Below are 18,131 nucleotides of genomic sequence, written 5' to 3'. Positions count from 1 at the left end.
TGTATGGCGCATCCTTTTTAGTTGTTCTTTTAGAATTAAAAAAAATTACATTACTAATAGTTGCGTTTATAATATATAGAAGCAGAAGGTGAGAGAGGTTTTTAGTAGCCTTTATCATGTATTAGCAAAGGAACTGAGGTGCAGAGTTAAAAATAGTGCTTAGAAGGGCTTCCCTGGTGGCGCAGTGGTTGAGAGTCCGCCTGCCAATGCAGGGGACACGGGTTCGTGCCCCGGTCCGGGAAGATCCCACATGCTGCGGAGCGGCTGGGTCCGTGAGCTATGGCCACTGAGCCTGCACGTCCGGAGCCTGTGCTCCACAACGGGAGAGGCCACAGCAGTGAGAGGCCCATGTACCGCAAAAAAAAAGAGTCATCCTTAATCCAATAATATTACACCTGTCCCTTTACCAAGCTTCAGTATCAGTGCCCTGTGGTGTGAATTTTATTTGAATGGGTGGTTTGGAAGTTTAGATGGATCATTTAACGGCAAGTAGTATGAAAGGTGGAGGTAGCGGAGTTAAGAGGGATTGAAGGGTAGTGTCCTGCAACCACAGAAGGATTCATGGAAGCTCAACTCTCATTTCTTATGGCAGTCAGTGTCTGAACAAATTGTAATCTGAGGTTTTCCATTATGCAGAATGGTTATGAGGTTTAGACTCCAAAAGAGCCATGGTCATGTAAGCTATTTCCTAGAATGTTTGTTACAGTCAAAACCATAAAATAATCTAAACGAGGGGTTGGCGAACTATGACCTACAGGACAAATCTATCCCCCTTCCTGTATTTATAAATAATGCTTTATTGGAACACAGTCATGCTCACTCATATTTTGTCTGGATTGTCTTCCTAGCTATAATGGCAGAGCTGAGTAGTTGAATTTACATCCTGTGGCCCACAAAGTCTAAAAGATTGACTCTCTGGCCCTTTGCAGTAAAGTTTGCCATTTCTTAACAATGGGGTATACAAAAATAGCCTCCTTGTGTAAAACCCTTTATTGAAATGGTATTTTCACTCTAAAAGAATTTTACTTATAATAAGTATGAATTATCCTGAACTTTGAAATTCCTTTTCTGTAACCTTGAACACGTCTAAAATATTATATAATCTCTTCAACATTCTTTTTTATAGAAATTATTTTATAAATACTAGTTAGAAAAATGCATTTTTTTTCCTTAAATGAGGCTGAGGTTATTGGGAGTGTGGACATAAGGCATGACAGACAAATGAAACTTTCTTTCCCGATAAAAATGTTCTTTTGGAAATAAACGTAGGGTAAAAAAAAATTTCTTCTATCTAGAATCAAGTAGAATAATGGGAAATTTTGGATTTATTACTTTATAAAACTACCTTACTTATTGACTTACTATCTGCCGCCTCCATTAAAATGTAGACTCTGGGCAAGGACCTTCTTTGGCTTGTTTTTACCACCACGTTCCCAAATTTGGAACAGTACTTCAACCATAGAAAATAAAGTAGCATATCATGAGATGAAGAAATATTCGTTAATTTGTTGGCTTCTGCTAAGTGAGATGGATATATTAGAGGGAGGATAATGTAGAAATTGGCATTAAACTTTTTAGTGGTCCAAGTTATTTAACATTTCCAGACTTTATTTCTGAAACTTAAGAATGGTATATAAGGCCTTTAATTCAGTATTGAGCTCCTAGTATGACCGACCCCAGTAAATGGTAGCTGAATGCTGACACTGATCCTCTCATTGTTCAAATAATGGGAAATATGTTATCATCTCAAGTTTAGCCTAATGCTCCCTTCTCTCCCCTCCCTGCCACCCCCTTTTTTCTTTCCTTGATAATACTGTAACCGTGTGGGTCAGGGAAGCTCAATAGAAGTCCTTTCCTTCCTCACCCTCTCTCCCTCTGTGGCTTGATTTAGAACTGGTTGCTGAAAATTTCTTCTCAAGCCCCATCAACTCCTGTAACCACCTGAAAAGGCTCTTTACAACAAAAGCCCTTTCCCTTACCTAGGGAGGTAATTATCAAGTGGTAACTGCCTGTTCTGGATTTCTCCAAGCTACACCCAATTTCAAGCCAAGCCCCAGCAGAGGGGGTCCTGGGTACTCAGATGGGCTCCAGCAGTTCCTTTGCTTCTCTCTTTTTACCTTCTTTCCCCCACTCTTCAAAGTCTGTCCAGCTTTGGGTTATTTCTTACTCTCTAGAGGAAAAAATATACTTTACTTAGTACCCATAGTAAAATAGAGAAAATGCAAAGAGAGAGAAAGAAAATGAGACTGTGTATGAATGCATGTGTATGTGGTGAATATAATCTTCTATAAGCTAAAAGGTGTTAGAACATGCTGATATTAAGTACTATTGTTTGTAGAAAAAATAATCTTTACATGTTCTCAAATCATTTGGAACTGATGCATTGCCATAAATGATTTAAATGTTTAAGGTTTGAGTTTTTAGGAAAGCTGGCTGACTAGAAGTACAATTAAATATAGGGAAATGGTTTAAAGAGACATCCCTCTACACACTTGAGCGCTCACTTTTTTCCCCTCTGGAGTTGCTTTGTTATTGCAAATTGACAACTTTGCAATTAAAGTGATTAATGATGTGCCCTAGTGTTTATGGGTCCTGAGGTCAGTGAGCCCAAAGATGGCCATGCTGTGGGAAACTTAGATAGAGCTCATCTCATGGAAGATGAACTAAAAATCCTCCTCTTTTCTGTATGATTGTTTATGAGTTAAGTGTATTAGATATGGTTGAAGGCTTCACCAAGACATAATGAGTAATGTGAGTAATCTTTATCAGTCCAGTTCTGTTGCATAATTCCTCATTCTTAAACACTAATGTGAACATTCATTGGCAACTTTTATTAGCTAAAAACGTATTACTTTATACAGCAGTATTAGAAAATTCATTGAGTGTTGGAACAATGCAGTTTTTCATGATTCCTATGAATCTAATCTTTAATAGACCTGTCGCTTATTTATGGTATTATTTTTCCTATGCCTTATTCTAACCAGGGCACCACAATTCCAGTTTTGAATACAACATTGTAATTTAGAACTCCTTTCAACTGTTCAGCCAGAAGTTCTGAAACTGGTTGTAATGCATCAGGGATTTTTATTTTGGATACTGCTCTCACAAAAGTCAATCAGCTTTCAAAATAGATTGCTCTAGCCACACTGACGGCTTTGTTCTTTGAATTCCATGAGCTGAGGATAGTACCGGGCCAGGGCACTAGCCTCCCGTCATCGTGGCTTACTCCCATACAGGGGCTTTGCACTAAGGGAAGAGAGAACAATAAGCAGACTGTTGGACCCGTGGCACCAAGCCATTGCCAGGATCTCTTCTGGTTTGAAACACACCACACTGCACAAAAGTGACTTGTGTCGTTCTCTGTGGTTGAAAGAGGAATCTGTTATCCCATTGTGTATTTCCCAGGATTTGAACAGAAAAATGTAGGAATAATTTTTAATAATTATACATCAGGTTTTAAAACTTTATTTTAAAGTCTTTATAAAATTATTTGCTTTTAAGTAATCTATCACATTTTTAAAGTAAAGGAGCAGACGCTCAATCTAATATTGTTCTAAAAAAAAAGAAAGGCAACTACAAATATTTTAATTTTGAGAACTAGCTTTCCTTATTCATATTAGGATTTTCTCCTCAGGAAATATAGGAAATACATATTTCAGTTTGGTGAAGGAAATGAGATTTTCCTCGTTAAACATCGATTAACTTATGCTCAGAGGCTTTGGGTATCTTATTTAACAAAGTCCATGAAAGCACCTTCTCAGTAAGAGCGATATTCTGTATGACAAAAGGTTTCCAGGATTTTGTGGACTGTAATGCTTCTCTCCCTTAATTGTAGCCACCTGGAGGAGACTTAAAACTTTTCAGGCTGACAGAGATGTACTCTCTTTACTGTTTCTTTAAAATAGCATTTCTCAGAAGGTTTTTCCCTTTCCTAACTCCAACCTTGAGAAAGGTTTCCTGAGCAAATGAATATTCTGAAAACGAGTTCCATAAATGAGTATTCTAAACTCCAAATGGGTGTGGACCACGATCCACAGTATTTTCTTCCTGGGCATTTAAAGTCTTTGAGTAGTCCCGTGGCTACGATGCTTACGTAACTTTAACTTCAGGTTTTCTAGATATCTTTGATAACAGAACCTTTGTTTTGGGGGGTGGGGTGGGGTTGTGTTTTAGAAAGTAGTTTTCTGTGAAGCATGCTTTGAGAAATAGTCCTACTTATTATAAAAAGTAGCATGTCCGCGAGCCACAACTACTGAGTCCACGTGCCACAACTACTGAAGCCTGCGTGCCTAGAGCCCATGCTCCGCAACAAGAAAAGCCACCGCAATGAGAAGCCCATGCACCACAACGAAGAGTAGCCCCCTCTCGCCGCAACTAGAGAAAGCCCAAGCGCAGCAACAAAGACTCAATGCAGCCAAAAATAAATAAATTAAAAAGAAAAAGTAGCACGTGTACAGTGCATAAAATATGGAAAACACACGAAAGAGAAGAAAACAAATATTCATAGAGAGCTTCTACTAAAATGTTGGTGTGTTTCCAACCACTTGTTCCCATGCATTGATCATGCTGTATATGCTATTTTATATTTCCTTTTTTTCACTTAATATCATAAAATAAGTATGTTATGCAATTCAGAATTCTTCCTCAGAATGATTTTTAATCATTGCATAATGTTTCATCATTTGGTTATATTACAGTTAACCATTTCCTCATTGTATATTTAATTGGTTGTTTCCTATTTTTCACTATTATAAGTTATACTGTAGGGAATGAGTATATTTTTACATAAAGTCTTTTTCCTCTTTTAGGTTATTTCCTTACGATAGACTCCCAGAAATTGATTTAATAAGTCAAAGGGTGTGAGCTTTCTTCAAGCCTTTTATAAATAAATGCCAAATTATTTTCCAGAAGCGCTGTAATAATATATAATTCTTCCAGCAACAGAGTATTCTCACAAACATTATGCATTAATATTTTTTAAAAATCTTGACACTTTGAAAATAAAAGGTATTGTATCTTTTTATTTTGTTGTTTTGTGATAATTAGTAAAGTTTGATTTTTAAAAAGCTGGTGTGATTGCTGTTCATTTTTCAGATTTCAATTGTCATGTATTCTAAACTTCCCAAGCCACAATAGTTTTAGTGTTGTAAGAATATGTAATCACACTTAAATATGAGATTTATGTACCCTACTGATCTTTTAAAATGTAAATAATGTATGTTATAGATTTGTATACGTATTTTGTGTGCTAAAAATGCTTTTCCAAATATTTTTAATGTGGACCAGTTGACTTCTTCTGTTTATTCTAAAAAAGCAAAATAACACATTACAATGAAGGCCATTTTAAACAGGATTCAAAAATTACATGTCTTAAACTGTGAGCTCCTATATATATTCAAACAGAGGTCAGACATGTATCTGATTGGCATGTGATAGAGTAACTCTAAGGAACCTTCTAAGTTTTAATGATTCTAGGACTCATTTGGTAGTTATTTAAATAGTTAAACCAGAACTAATTTTTATTGCATCTAGTGTTCACTCTTTCATTTGACATTTACTTATAAGCCAGTCTTTTTTTTCTTTTTTCCACCTACAAAATGATGCTTGTGTTTCTAACATGTAGTGGATTCAATCCTGGAATTTTGAGGACAGGTTGTCCGTCTTTGACTGCTTTTCTTATTTCATGTCATTGCACTTACGGGACTTTATCAGAAGGCAAGCAGGGCAGATATTCAAGATCCAGTTTAAAATTTTTTTGTGAATTCCATATTTTAAGAAGTATTTTTGTAGAACTTTCAATCCATAAAATACGTTAAGACTCATTATTCTATGCATTCTCAACAAACTAAGAGGTTGGACTCTAAAGTTAATGAAAACTAATCATTCTGGGGCTTTTGTTGTTGTTGCTAACACTGTTTAAGAACTAACACCTAGAAAAAACTAAGGGGTTTGTTCTCATAGACATAGGATATGTGCGTTTTCTTCTGTTTGGAAACCTAATGACTGTTAAACATCCGTCTTTTGTATAAATTGTTTTTGTGTTGCTAGAAGAGCTCCATGTACCTTTAAGTGTCCAGATGAAAAATGAAAAAGAATATTGTCTTCTCTATTATGGCAAGCTTTCATTTTTTTTGTTGTTTTTTTGTTTTTCGGATGCGTTGGGTCTTTGTTGCTGTGTGGGCTTTTCTCTAGTTGTGGTGAGCGGGGGTTACTCTTTGTTGCGGTGCACAGGCTTCTCATTGCGGTGGCTTCTCTTGTTGTGGAGCACGGGCTCTAGGCGCACGGGCTTCAGTAGTTGTGGCACATGGGCTCAGTAGTTGTGGCTCCCGGGCTCTAGAGCACAGGCTCAGTAGTTGTGGTGCACGGGCTTAGCTGCTCTGAGGCATGTGGGATCTTCCCAGACCAGGGCTGGAATCCATGTCCCCTGCATTGGCAGGCGGATTCTTAACTACTGTGCCACTAGGGAAGTCCCATGGCAAACTTCCAATCATGTCTTGGGTGGTTTTAATGAGTAGATCCTTTGTGATTACATCTTACTGTGAAATTTCAATGAAAGGAAGATTCCACTGTTCTGTACTTGAACTTGTTTCCTTTGCTTGTTATAATAACCCTGTAAGCTGAAAGAGAAATTGTCTGATTGAGACCACACGTGGAAAGTTGTACAACTGCAGAGGGTAATTCTACACGACACTAACCAAATGTTAGCATCCGTTGTGGTCTCTCATTAGGTTAGCCGATTATTCAGTCTGTGCCTGCCCTGGCTAACCAAATTAGTTGTTATTGGAAAATTCAGTTGCTGCTAAAAATGTTGATCAGAGTTCATTACTATGTTATGATCATGGAGACCAAATATCCTATGTTAGCTTCTCTGTAAGTAAAATGATCTCATGGTTTGCATCTTAAAATTATCACTTAGTATTTACCTACTATGGTTACATTTCTTGAATTCTGCACTTGCTGTCTTATCCTCAGGCTTATGTGTTGTAAGAGGAGTCAAACTGCTTCTGACATTATTAAACATAACATGTACCTTAATTCTGGGAAAATAGCCTTTAAATCATTAGAAGCTCTCCAATCATTTAGTTACTGTCCTTGACTGCAGCCAATGTATTGTCATATATAAGGACCGTTGGCCTTAGCACCATCCTAGAAGTAATTTACTTTAATTTTGGAGTTCCTCATGTGAAGAATGGGGATAATGATAGTTGCTACTTTGGTTATTTGCCATGATTATATGACATACTCACTCCAAATCAATTATCATTATTATTAGTCCATGATAACCAAAGGGACAGTAATAATACAAAAAAGCATAGATTAAGAATAATAAATTCGAATATGAGAATAGTTCTGTGCATGGATTTTTGTCCTTCTTCCCTGTTCTCTCCTTTCTGCACTCATTACTGATGACCTATTACATGCCAGGCGCAGTGCTGATACAGACACAAGTGGGGCGTGGTCATTGCATTCACTGAAATTATAGCCTAGTGGAAGAACTTAGTTTGATTTTAGCAGAACAGATACATTAATGTGCACTTAAGAATATAAATACAAAATTAATATGCATTCAGTGACCCAGTTCAACCAGAATTTATTCAGTATCTTCATAAAAAGATCCAATGTCCTCTGGGCATATTCATGGATGGTAGAAGAAAAGGCAGATACCATTGGAGATAGAGATGCAGATTATTTGTTTCAGGAACCATGCAGGGATCAGAAAGTCATGTTTATTTTACCTTACCCTTTTTGGTAGAGAATAGCCTTAATTTAAAGGTTAAACATGGATGCATTAGCAAACAGGATTGGTGTTTGTCTTTCCTCATTTGAGTGGGTAGAGTGGATATTCATACAGTAATGAATACCTAGTATATGAGGTATTGGATCTTACAGCATTTGAGCTGCATGAACTAATTAGATTGTGAATAGTCAAACCATGAATTATGAAACTGTAAATTCTGATGATTTAGTATATTGAGGTATATAATAATAAAAATTCCATTAGTAAGAAGTTTGCAAAAATTCATGTTTTTTTTCTTTTTCTTTTTTTTTTCCTCAGAGCATCTGCTACACCTAAGCCTGAGCCGGTTCCTGTTCAAAAGGTGTGTTTCTAATCTAGCATCACTAGGACATTATTTGACTGTCCCTCTTGAACCACTGTAACTTGCGTTCCTGTCTCCAGTCATACTGACAATTTATAGTTTCGATGCGGTTCTCTGCACAGTTCTTTTTCTTTAAAGATGACGAGGGAAAGTGGAGATCAACACATACAGAATTATCATCTGAAATTATTCCTCATCATTTAAACATTATTTCCAATGTCGTATATTATCAATAACTCATATCCAGATTTCTTACCTTCACTTTTAATTTGCCTATCTCTATTCACATAATCTAAAAAGATGAATATCACAATAAGTCTTTAATAACATTTTATTAGTAATATTAATGAGTTTTAAAATTACATTTTCAGAGTATTCTTGGTTTAGGTTATTGGCAAGTACCCTTTTTTTCTCATATATATCCTGAAATTGTCCCAAGCCATTATTCATATAAGCTGGTTTTGTGCTTTTGGGGGTTTTCTCCTTAATTTTATTTGTGCTTTTCCATTGAATTTATTTATATTGATTCCCAGAGGCATGAAGCTACTTTATCCCCCTCAGTTAGCTTTATTATTTCTGTAACATTAATTTAGATTACTTTTTTTTCCTTCAAATTAAACATAATAGAGCCACCACTGTATGCTTTTTAAGGAATTTTGATTTGTTTTTCTTTGGGGATGGTAGGGACTTATTCTTGAATGTCATAGAAGCTTAAGCTGTTGTTTTTTGTTTTTAGTTTTTAACTTCATACTTACTCTGGGATAGGGGTTTGCAAACACAAATTCTGTTAATTTTAGGAATTGAGCTTTCTTAGTTGTTTTTTTTCTTTGACTGATGGCAGTGAAGAAACATCTAAGATCTTTTTTTTCCCCTCATGTAACTACTAAATATTAAATATTTATTTTAGAAAAGGGAAGACATTTATTCCATCTTTAGTGATATCTCACAACATTCCAGAGAGAGAAACAACAGGTGGATTACAGGAAAGGGAAAGGATTGATTTTGTTTTGTTGATTTGTTTGCTTTTTTTGTTGAGTTTTTTTTTAAGGAGCAATTTCTTGATTCAAAATAATTAGAATGTGCACATTTCTGACTCAGATGAAAATGAACATTCCTTTGGTTGTTTTGTTTTGTTTTGTTTTTAATTGAAGAGTTAGAAATGTGCTGCTGCTTCTGCATGAATCAAATAATTGTACTCTGGAGAGTAATTAAATGGGTTTGAAAGATGGAATTATAATTGAGACTCTGGATATTTTAAAATAAATATTTTGGTTAGTGATGTTTTGTTTACTGTGGGGTATTTAGAAAATTTTCCTTTGGAATATGTCTGAATTGGTACTTATTTTGGCCTTTAGGCTTTTTGATAACTTTTCTAATCTATTTCCTAAATATTTTGAACTCCTTTCATTTTTATTAAAAAAAACATATCTACTTAGTATGTGCATCCGCGTTATGCATGTTGGAACCAGTTGGCATGCATACTGTGTTATATCAACTCATTGTTTTTATCTGAAAACGTGTAAAGTTTGGCCTGCTAACATGATTGTGTTTGTCTTTTTACAAACTAGCTGTGTGTTCTTTTCAGTGGATCTATTTTGCATGTCTTTGGCCTGTTTTTGTGTATGTTTATTTTTATTTTACATAGGGAGAACCTAAAGAAGTAGTTAAACCTGTGCCCATTCCATCTCCTGCTGTGTCCAAAGTCACTTCCACAACCAACATGGCCTACAATAAGGCACCACGACCCTTTGGTTCTGTGTCTTCACCAAAAGTCACATCCATCCCATCACCATCGTCCGCCTTCACCCCAGCCCATGCGACCACTTCATCACATGCTTCCCCTGCACCCGGGGCCGCTGTCACTCCTCCCCCATTCGCTGCATCTGGACCGCATGCTAATGCCAGTCTTAATGCTGACCAGCGGTCATCTGCACTGAGCACTGGTAAACCTGCAGTTAATGTCCCACGGCAGCCCACAGTCACCAGCATGTGTGCCGAGACTGCCCAGGAGCTAGCGGAGGGACAGAGAAGAGGATCCCAGGGTGACAGTAAACAGCAAAATGGGTAGGTGGCCGAGGGTGCTTTCTGCTCTTATCAAAACTCTTCTTTCAGGCAATTTCCAAGCAAAACTTAATCTCCATCCTCCCCAGAAATCAGCTGTTCTTTGAAGGAAGGGAGATGAAGTTTCATTTGCTTCATTAACATGTAGCGTTATGTTACATACAATACAACACTTTCTGCAAGGCGATTATAGGTTAATCCAGACCTAATTATGCATTTTGACCTGTTATGAACCATGTAACAGACTCTGTAACTCTTTTTCTCCAAGTCCTGGCACAACGTGGAGCAGCTGGCCCTTATAATGCAAGGCAAACCTTGAATCTTTCTTCCTCAATTTTTCCATCCTTTTATGAGCCACCAAAAGTTGAAACAGAGTGGTTGCAGTTGTGTCAGCTTATGTATCTCATGCTAAAGAGAGGAAATGAGAAGTCTGTAAGAAGCTTTTTTTCTAGGAAGTAGTTTTAAGACAGAAAACAAATTTAGTTTTGACTCATGTCTATGTATGATGCATTAGCTTAGGTCAGCTAGCTAAGCCACATTCTTTTCAGATAAACTTATGCTGGAATTTAGTCTTTAAAATCAAACAGTAATGAGAGGACAGTAACATTAAAGGATGCTTAAAAAATATCAGAAGCAAATTAGAGGATATTTCACTGTAAAAATATTTCTAAAATTTAAAGCAGTGGACACTAAATATATAATGTTAGCAGAATTTTTTGAAAATCCATTCCTTATAATTTTCCCCTCTTTATGGTACAGATTTTTTAAAAAATTGGTTGAAGTCTATTCTCAGCAGCCTCCATTTATAGACGGTTATTTTGTTCTTTTTGGAATCCAGTGACCATACTTTAAGCCAAAGTCATTTTTGTAAAATCATTTTGATGAGATTTATTGTGACAAAAGTGTCTTTAAAAAGGAAAACAAAAGGAAATAATCTGCATGCGTGATTGTTTTTACCAATGCCGGTTCCCAGGAAAATATAATTAAAATAATTGTGTAGATAGGTCCTTTCTGAGATAATCCCTTCTGAATGTTAATTCATGTAATGAAGGGGCTGTGCTTTCATAGCACTGCTGCCATGGCAACTTGGGGGCTTTGAAAAAGACGGTGGCAGGGTTCCAGGCTGTTGCTGAGAGAAAGGGGCAGGTCTGGAAGGACAGCTACTGGGCCCTGCATGCGGTTTTGTGGTGGTGGATGGCTTTTGAAAGTTTCGATGTATAAATTGAGGAAAACTAGTGTCCTAAGTTATCTCTTCTTTCATGTGAGGAAGAGAAGTAGTATGTAGTGTTGAGGTGCGTTTGGTTATATTTTTTGGGGAATGTCTTTTTTAAGACAATAGATTTTAGAGTAATCAAAGTAGTACCTTGAAAAAACAGATGCTGCCTGTCAAATGCTAGCCCCACAGAAAACTAAAAGCAGAAGTTTATTATGTTTGTTAAATTCCAGGCTCGGTAGAAAAAAGTCCTTTGAAGGAAGTATTTGAGTTAAAATCTTTTCTCCTTGCTAACATTTCTTGAAATTTTATAAGAAAGCCTTCTTAATGGAAACTTGTACAGATAAAAGCAAATTGAGGTTACAGAAAGGTACTACATTGAAAACATGTGAAAATACCAAGCTGAAATTGTGTTTTATGAGTACAGCTTTGGTGATCAAACTTGAAATGATTTAAAGCTTATTATTTTCCAACTGAAGCTGCAGGCAGAGGTATGGTTACAGGGTCTCTACAGTGGCTTCTTAATCAGTCGACATGTGGTTATTGAGCACATGTCTGGTGTTCAGCACTGCACAAGATTCAGGACAGAAGGGATTATTACATATTTTGCATCATTAACAAGCAAGTTACTGCTTTGCATTCGTAAATTGATTGCATTTAAAAATAGCTTAATTTCAGATGTTGTCCAGATATGTTAGCATGATGAAAACTTGATTAGTCTCGAAAACAAAGTATCTATGAAGTTCTGAGACAGATTTGCAGTGCTCTTTCTCTTACTACATTTAGAGCAGAAAAATTGAAAATAAATCACACATTTTACTATTTACTAGTCAGTGATGTGTCATTTTGAAGAGCAGGTGTTTTGAGATATTGACGAATGTATTTCCTGCATCCGGTGTCAAACTATTTTCCTGAAATCACTGTCAGCGTTTTTACTAATTATGTGATTATTGAATTTTCCACATTTTTATAGTGTTACAAAAGATCTTCAGCAGAACTCTTTCACAGTTGAGAGTTGTTACTTTTTTTTTTAAGAGAGAGTTGTTACTTTTTATGAATTACTTTTTATTTTAAAACTAATACATGCCAGTAACCAAAAATTTAGGAGTTTAGGAGGATGTGAAGTTAAATGTATAAGTTATCTTTTTCTTCAAAGCAGGAGGACTATTAGTTTTTAAGTGATTTATAGGCATCCCACCCAAAATTATCTAGGATTAATAAACATAAGATACAAATAAGTGCTTATGAATTATGCATCATCACTGAGAAATAGTTATTCATCCTAATGGTATGCAATCTAACGATTGTGTTGCTATCTTTGTAATATTTCTTAATAATACTACGTTAACATTCCTATTCCTTCTTATAAATAATAATGAACAAGGTACTTCTAAGAAATTTTTAGTCCGTCTTGTACGTATATGAATTTTTAGTTTTGACTTACTGTTTTTTTATTACTCTCCTTACTCTACTTAGAGCAAAATGGAACTTTATATTCCAAACTGGAAAGTAGTCTATTTTACATCAAGTAGTTTAACTGATTTACCTTTTCCCTTTCCATATGCCCTTGCATTATAATGTGCCACTGCTTTCAAGAGGTAAGTCTTTCATGCATCCTTAATTAATTTTAATTTCATTGGACTGCAGTTTCTTCTAACAGTTCTTATGTGGGATTTTGAAGAACCTGGCCTTGGAAGATACAAAACATGATATGATAGTAATATTTTTAAATGCTTTTCTCTTTACAGAAAACAAAAGTGACAGAGTTAGTATCCACATTACTGGAGAGAAAATATGGTGACTTATATATGAGTAAACAGCATGAATGCCCGATTTTTGCAAAATTAGGCTAAATTTTGCAAAACAGCTGTAATTTAGAATAACCACATTTAGCCTTTTCAATAAGTTTGGTTTTGCTTTGCTGTGTTGTGGTGAATTCCTTTATGGTAGTAAATAGTAGTGTTTAACTTTTATCATAAAATATATGTGGGGTTTGCTGTGTAATGGTTTAAAAGAGGTAATGTTCGGGGTAGTTTGTATCGGTCAAGACTATTAGAAGACAAAGATAAAGATAGAATGTAAAGCATAAACATATGTACCACTAGTGAATAGTACATATAAAACTGAGTTGTTTTCCAAATTCATATCAAAACCCAATATTTCCCAGGTAAAATCTTTAAGAACCATTTCGATTTTTCAGCCAGTGTTACTGAAAGGTTGAGAACTCTATATATGTAGCTGTGTGTCCCTGGATGATAAAAAGTCTGTACACCTTTGCAATTAGTTAAGAGAGTTAAATACCAGCTTGTTAAGTGTCACAGGTAGTTGGCATAGGCATTGAAAATTACTGTGGTATAACTTCAAAACCTTGCTTTTGTGTCTGTTGGTATTGATGATAAACTGGTGATTACTAGCTTTAAAAATAGATAAAAATCACATTAAGTAAGAACTTAAATTAATTTTGTGTTATGATTATTCTGAGCATGTGCTGAAATTTCCTTATCATCATACTCTAGAGTAGAATTGGAAATATGGAATATCTATCTTAGACACACTTGAGGGATTAACTATTGAATTATTAGAGCAACTTTATTCCAGTATGGCTATGATCTCACTAATTGAAGAGTTTCATGTTATAGACACATAAGAATATTGCACAGTGCACTAGGGAAACATCCCCAAGCCCTGATTTACTGTCTATTTAAAAATTCTATACACAAAGATTTTCACTAGTTACTAGATTCCAGTGTAATAATTTGACTTATAAAGGAGAAAAAAATGGGACTTGGAAAAATAAATTTAAGCATTTAGGTTAAATATACATTTTTTAAAATGCAGATTAAGATTCATGAGTTTTTTCATTATTACTAAGCATTGTGCTAGATGTTTTTAAATGCAGTATGTGATTGAATTCTCAAGTGATAGAGTTAAGATTCAAGCCTAGGGTTTTTTGAAGCCAAATTTTGGTGTGTCTTGCCAAATTTTTGGTTCTGTCACCTGTTTGTGCCCTGGGCTTATTTCTTATACTTTGAATTAGTATTTGTTTTTCATGGTTATAGACTTGAGGATAAATAGAGTGAATTGAGGCTACATGAGTGAATAATGTGCATCAACTACGGTTGGGTTTGATAATACTTTTTTTATGTTGAGTCGCTGGAGGATCTATTCTAACAACAAATCTGTATTTGTATAGTTTTCAGAGTGCTTTCAAATACAAAAACATACACCCTTACAAGAATTCTGAAAGATGAAGAAATTGTAATCCATTTCACCATTGAGGAAAAGGAGGCTTCTTGGGGATTGCAGCTTGTCCAGGCACAGAGGAAGTGGGTGGTATAGCTAGGGTGAAAAGCCATGTCATCTGACTTGTCACGTTGGCACAAATGCCACTGTGGTGTATGATGGGCTATTCCACTTGGGCACATTTTCTAAAATTCATGAAAATATCTGTTCAAAGTATTAAAATTGACATCTTTAGGTTTTAACCAATCAACCCTCTGCTGGCTACCCCTTACCACATCATAGAATATTTCCCCCCAACTTCATTTTGACATAAAACTTTTCCCCTCAATTTTAAAATGTTTAAATATATATCTAAGATTTTATTCTGAGGTTATTCAGAGGAGGTTATTTTGAAAAACTCTTTCCCTACTATTTAAAATAGCAAGGCAGAGGAGAAAATGCTTTGCATTATGGTTTAGAGAAGAATAAATACCCATAAATTACTGAGATTAACTTAATCCTGCGTCTCACCCCCACTCAGCAAAACTCAGCCCTTTATTGAGTTAATGAAACTGACTTTGACATGTGGAAATACCGCTTAGCTACAATGTGCAGTCTTAGTATTCAAACTGGTAGGCAGTTTTTCTCACTGCGTTTATAATGAGTAATTAGTTACTCTGACTAAACATCATTACGGTAGGATTGATTCAACAATGTGTAGAGAAGCTATATAGCGTTTTATACTTTCATCGTCTCTATACATAATAGAATGTGAATATATTTGTTTTTAATGATTTTATGCTTAATAGGCTATATGAATGAATTATGTCTTTCCTCTTTAGGTGTTATTAACCTAGTTCTTTTATCATATCAAACATGCCTTTCTGGGCAATAATTAGGTTGCTGATAACACAGAACTCTGGAGTTCCTACAAGTGAGCTCTAAACTTCCTGGAATTTGCTTCTGAATGAGGGCGATGGTAATGATGGACAGGGGAGAGTATGAAAATTGAGTAATAGGCTATTATTTATGACCCACTGCTTCATATATTTTTCATCATAATCACTTCATTTTAAAAAATAAGAGAACATTTTCAGATAGCATATTATTCCTTTATAATGTATGGCTCAGGATAATTTATGTGAGAAGGTTACACTTACTATTAGTAATGAATGCTTCTTATATTATGTGAGACTGAAAGATTTTCTCTTAGTCTGCTCTGATTTTAAAAGTGATTCTAAAATGATCTGTTTCTATATCTTACATCTTATTAATATTTTAATCTCTGCCTTTTGTTAGGAACCATGGTAGGAATTTGGATTCACTCTAAAATAAATTTTATAAAAACCTAGAAAAAACTTTTAAATAGTGAATCTTTCTTGGTATTAGTAACTTGAGACTTCATCTAGCATTAACATATAAAATATTTTTCAGTGTTTTTTGGAAACAAACACAGTTAAAACTGTTCTCTAAATAATAACAGTGTAACAGAATTTTGACTAACACTTGTTCCTTTTTGTTTGTCTGCATTTACGTGATTATTTTGAAGCATGATGTTTGGTGTAATGTCTTCATTGTTTTGAATTCTGTTATTTCATTTTTTCTTCTTCTTTTTTTTTTTTTTTGGCCTCATCTTTGTTGCCCATCATCCTGGGAACATCACTGTCTTCTCTACTCTATCACATCTTTCTGTGTGTGTGTTATTCCTCCTTCAGTAACCCTGGCACTGTGTAAGTACCTCATCAGTGGTTTCTTTTCTAATTTTCATCATTGTCTCTCTGCAACTTTTCATCTGGCTTTCAACCTAACACCATCACCAAATTTTGTTAGTCCCTACTCATTGCTTAGAATTTTCAAATATATTAGGAGCCTAGGAAACTTGTTTTCCATGCTAGAGAGCTTCGTGTGAATTATAAAACCCACACTTCTGCAGTGGAAAAACTTAATAAGCTAAACCTTCAGAAAGATAGATTATTATTACAGACAGTATGTACTGGAGTTAGAGATATGGTTGGGGCCTCCCTTGTTTAATATTTTTTAAAATTTTGAATAAATTTGCTAATTTTGAATGTCTGTATCTTGAAATAAATTGTTTGCTCTTGATAGTTGAATTTATATTCTATCCCAAATACATTTCAAAAAATCAAATTATTGAGATTATTCCCTTCTTTAATCATAGTCATGAGCGTTTCAAAGCCAGTAAATGTTTAGAAACTTTCTATCACTTGACACAGACCTTAAGCTGTGGTGAATGTCACAAAAGAGTCTAAGACGTACTATACTTTTCACAAGTGTGTTGTGGCTAAAAAATATTCTTAAGTGGTGACATTTTATTAATCTTGGTGTCTTAGCTTAACACTATTTTTTTGTATTTTTATAGTCCAAACCTTTTATAGAGGATAAAATAGTCTTATAGCTGAAATTGGCACCATTTAAGAGTAAACACTTACTGACTATAGATAAATTTAAAACTATAAGTTTAGTAGCTTAAGTATAAAGTTTTTCAAGTAATTGCATAAGATAAAGTGTTGTCTGTTTAGGAATCTGCCAAAGACAGTGTATTATGAAATAGCGTATGTCTATTATTTTCTAATTAAAGAAAATTATGTCTATTTTAAAAAGGGTTAGGAGGTTTTGTTCAATATCAGTAAAAGGTATTTTAGGTATTTCACTCCTGGAATATTAAAATTTTATCATAAATAATAATTTGAATTACTATTAAAATATACTATTAAATATACCATTAAATAGTATTAAAATACTGTTATTAGTATTATGTATAAATACTATTGATTCTGTTCTTTATAGATATGATGACTTGTAGTCTTAGAACATGCATTGCAAATAATTTTTCTAGTAATCATAAAAGAACACATTATGTTACTTCGTGTTAGTTAGTGTGGAAAGCACTTTACATACTTTACCTACCTTATTTATTCCTCAAAACAACCCTTTAAAGTAGATGCAGTCCCCATTTCTCAGGTGGTAAAAATCGAGACTTGGAGAAGTTAAATGACTTGTATAAAATACACACTGAATGGAGGATGTATGCTTAGAACTACTACCTGTCTGACTGCAAAGCTAGTGTTAACGTTAATTCTATTATGTCACTGGGCAAAAACTCTTCTAGTGTACTGAGACAGTTTTTGATGGTGTCCCTATTAAAATGACAGCAGTCACGTGGCATTCTGATAGCAATGTGATTTTTTAGCAGTGAGTTAACCTAGCGGGTGTTGCCACACACATCTGGCACTCTTAGGGTATTTTCTCCGCTTGGATCTTGTGCCAGTTGTCTGCTAGTCCAGGCTCAGTTTCCTTCTTCTCTTCTGAAACGAAACTCATAATTTAGTTTGCATTTATCCTATTTGGGGGGCAGGGTTGAGAAGGGAGGAGTATTTATAAAGTTACCTAGATCTTAGGTTAAAGTGTTAAAATAATGTACATTGTAAATTCCGTAATATTGGTATTTATGCTTTCCTAATAGAAAAATGAATCGTCTTAGCAAACTCAAAGTTCTTGAACTCTGTAGTTTACAC

At 34.9% G+C, this 18,131-nt stretch overlaps 1 protein-coding gene across 3 annotated transcripts in view; it reads left to right on the top strand.

The window, feature by feature from the left end:
* The window catches only part of PDLIM5 (PDZ and LIM domain 5), a 215,897-nt gene that overhangs the window by 108,310 nt on the left and 89,456 nt on the right, over positions 1–18,131 (top strand). For all 3 annotated transcript variants that reach the window (XM_082634070.1, XM_082634069.1, XM_082634071.1), the window contains 2 exons: positions 8,057–8,099; positions 9,745–10,163. In XM_082634070.1, the coding sequence (XP_082490196.1) occupies positions 8,057–8,099; positions 9,745–10,163 (462 nt within the window). The remainder of the gene's footprint in view (positions 1–8,056; positions 8,100–9,744; positions 10,164–18,131) is intronic.

The sequence above is a fragment of the Mesoplodon mirus genome (genome assembly GCF_964341445.2).
Source record: "Mesoplodon mirus genome assembly, chromosome: 2".
Classification (NCBI taxonomy): domain Eukaryota; kingdom Metazoa; phylum Chordata; class Mammalia; order Artiodactyla; family Ziphiidae; genus Mesoplodon; species Mesoplodon mirus.
This window is presented reverse-complemented; position numbering and strand designations above follow the sequence as displayed.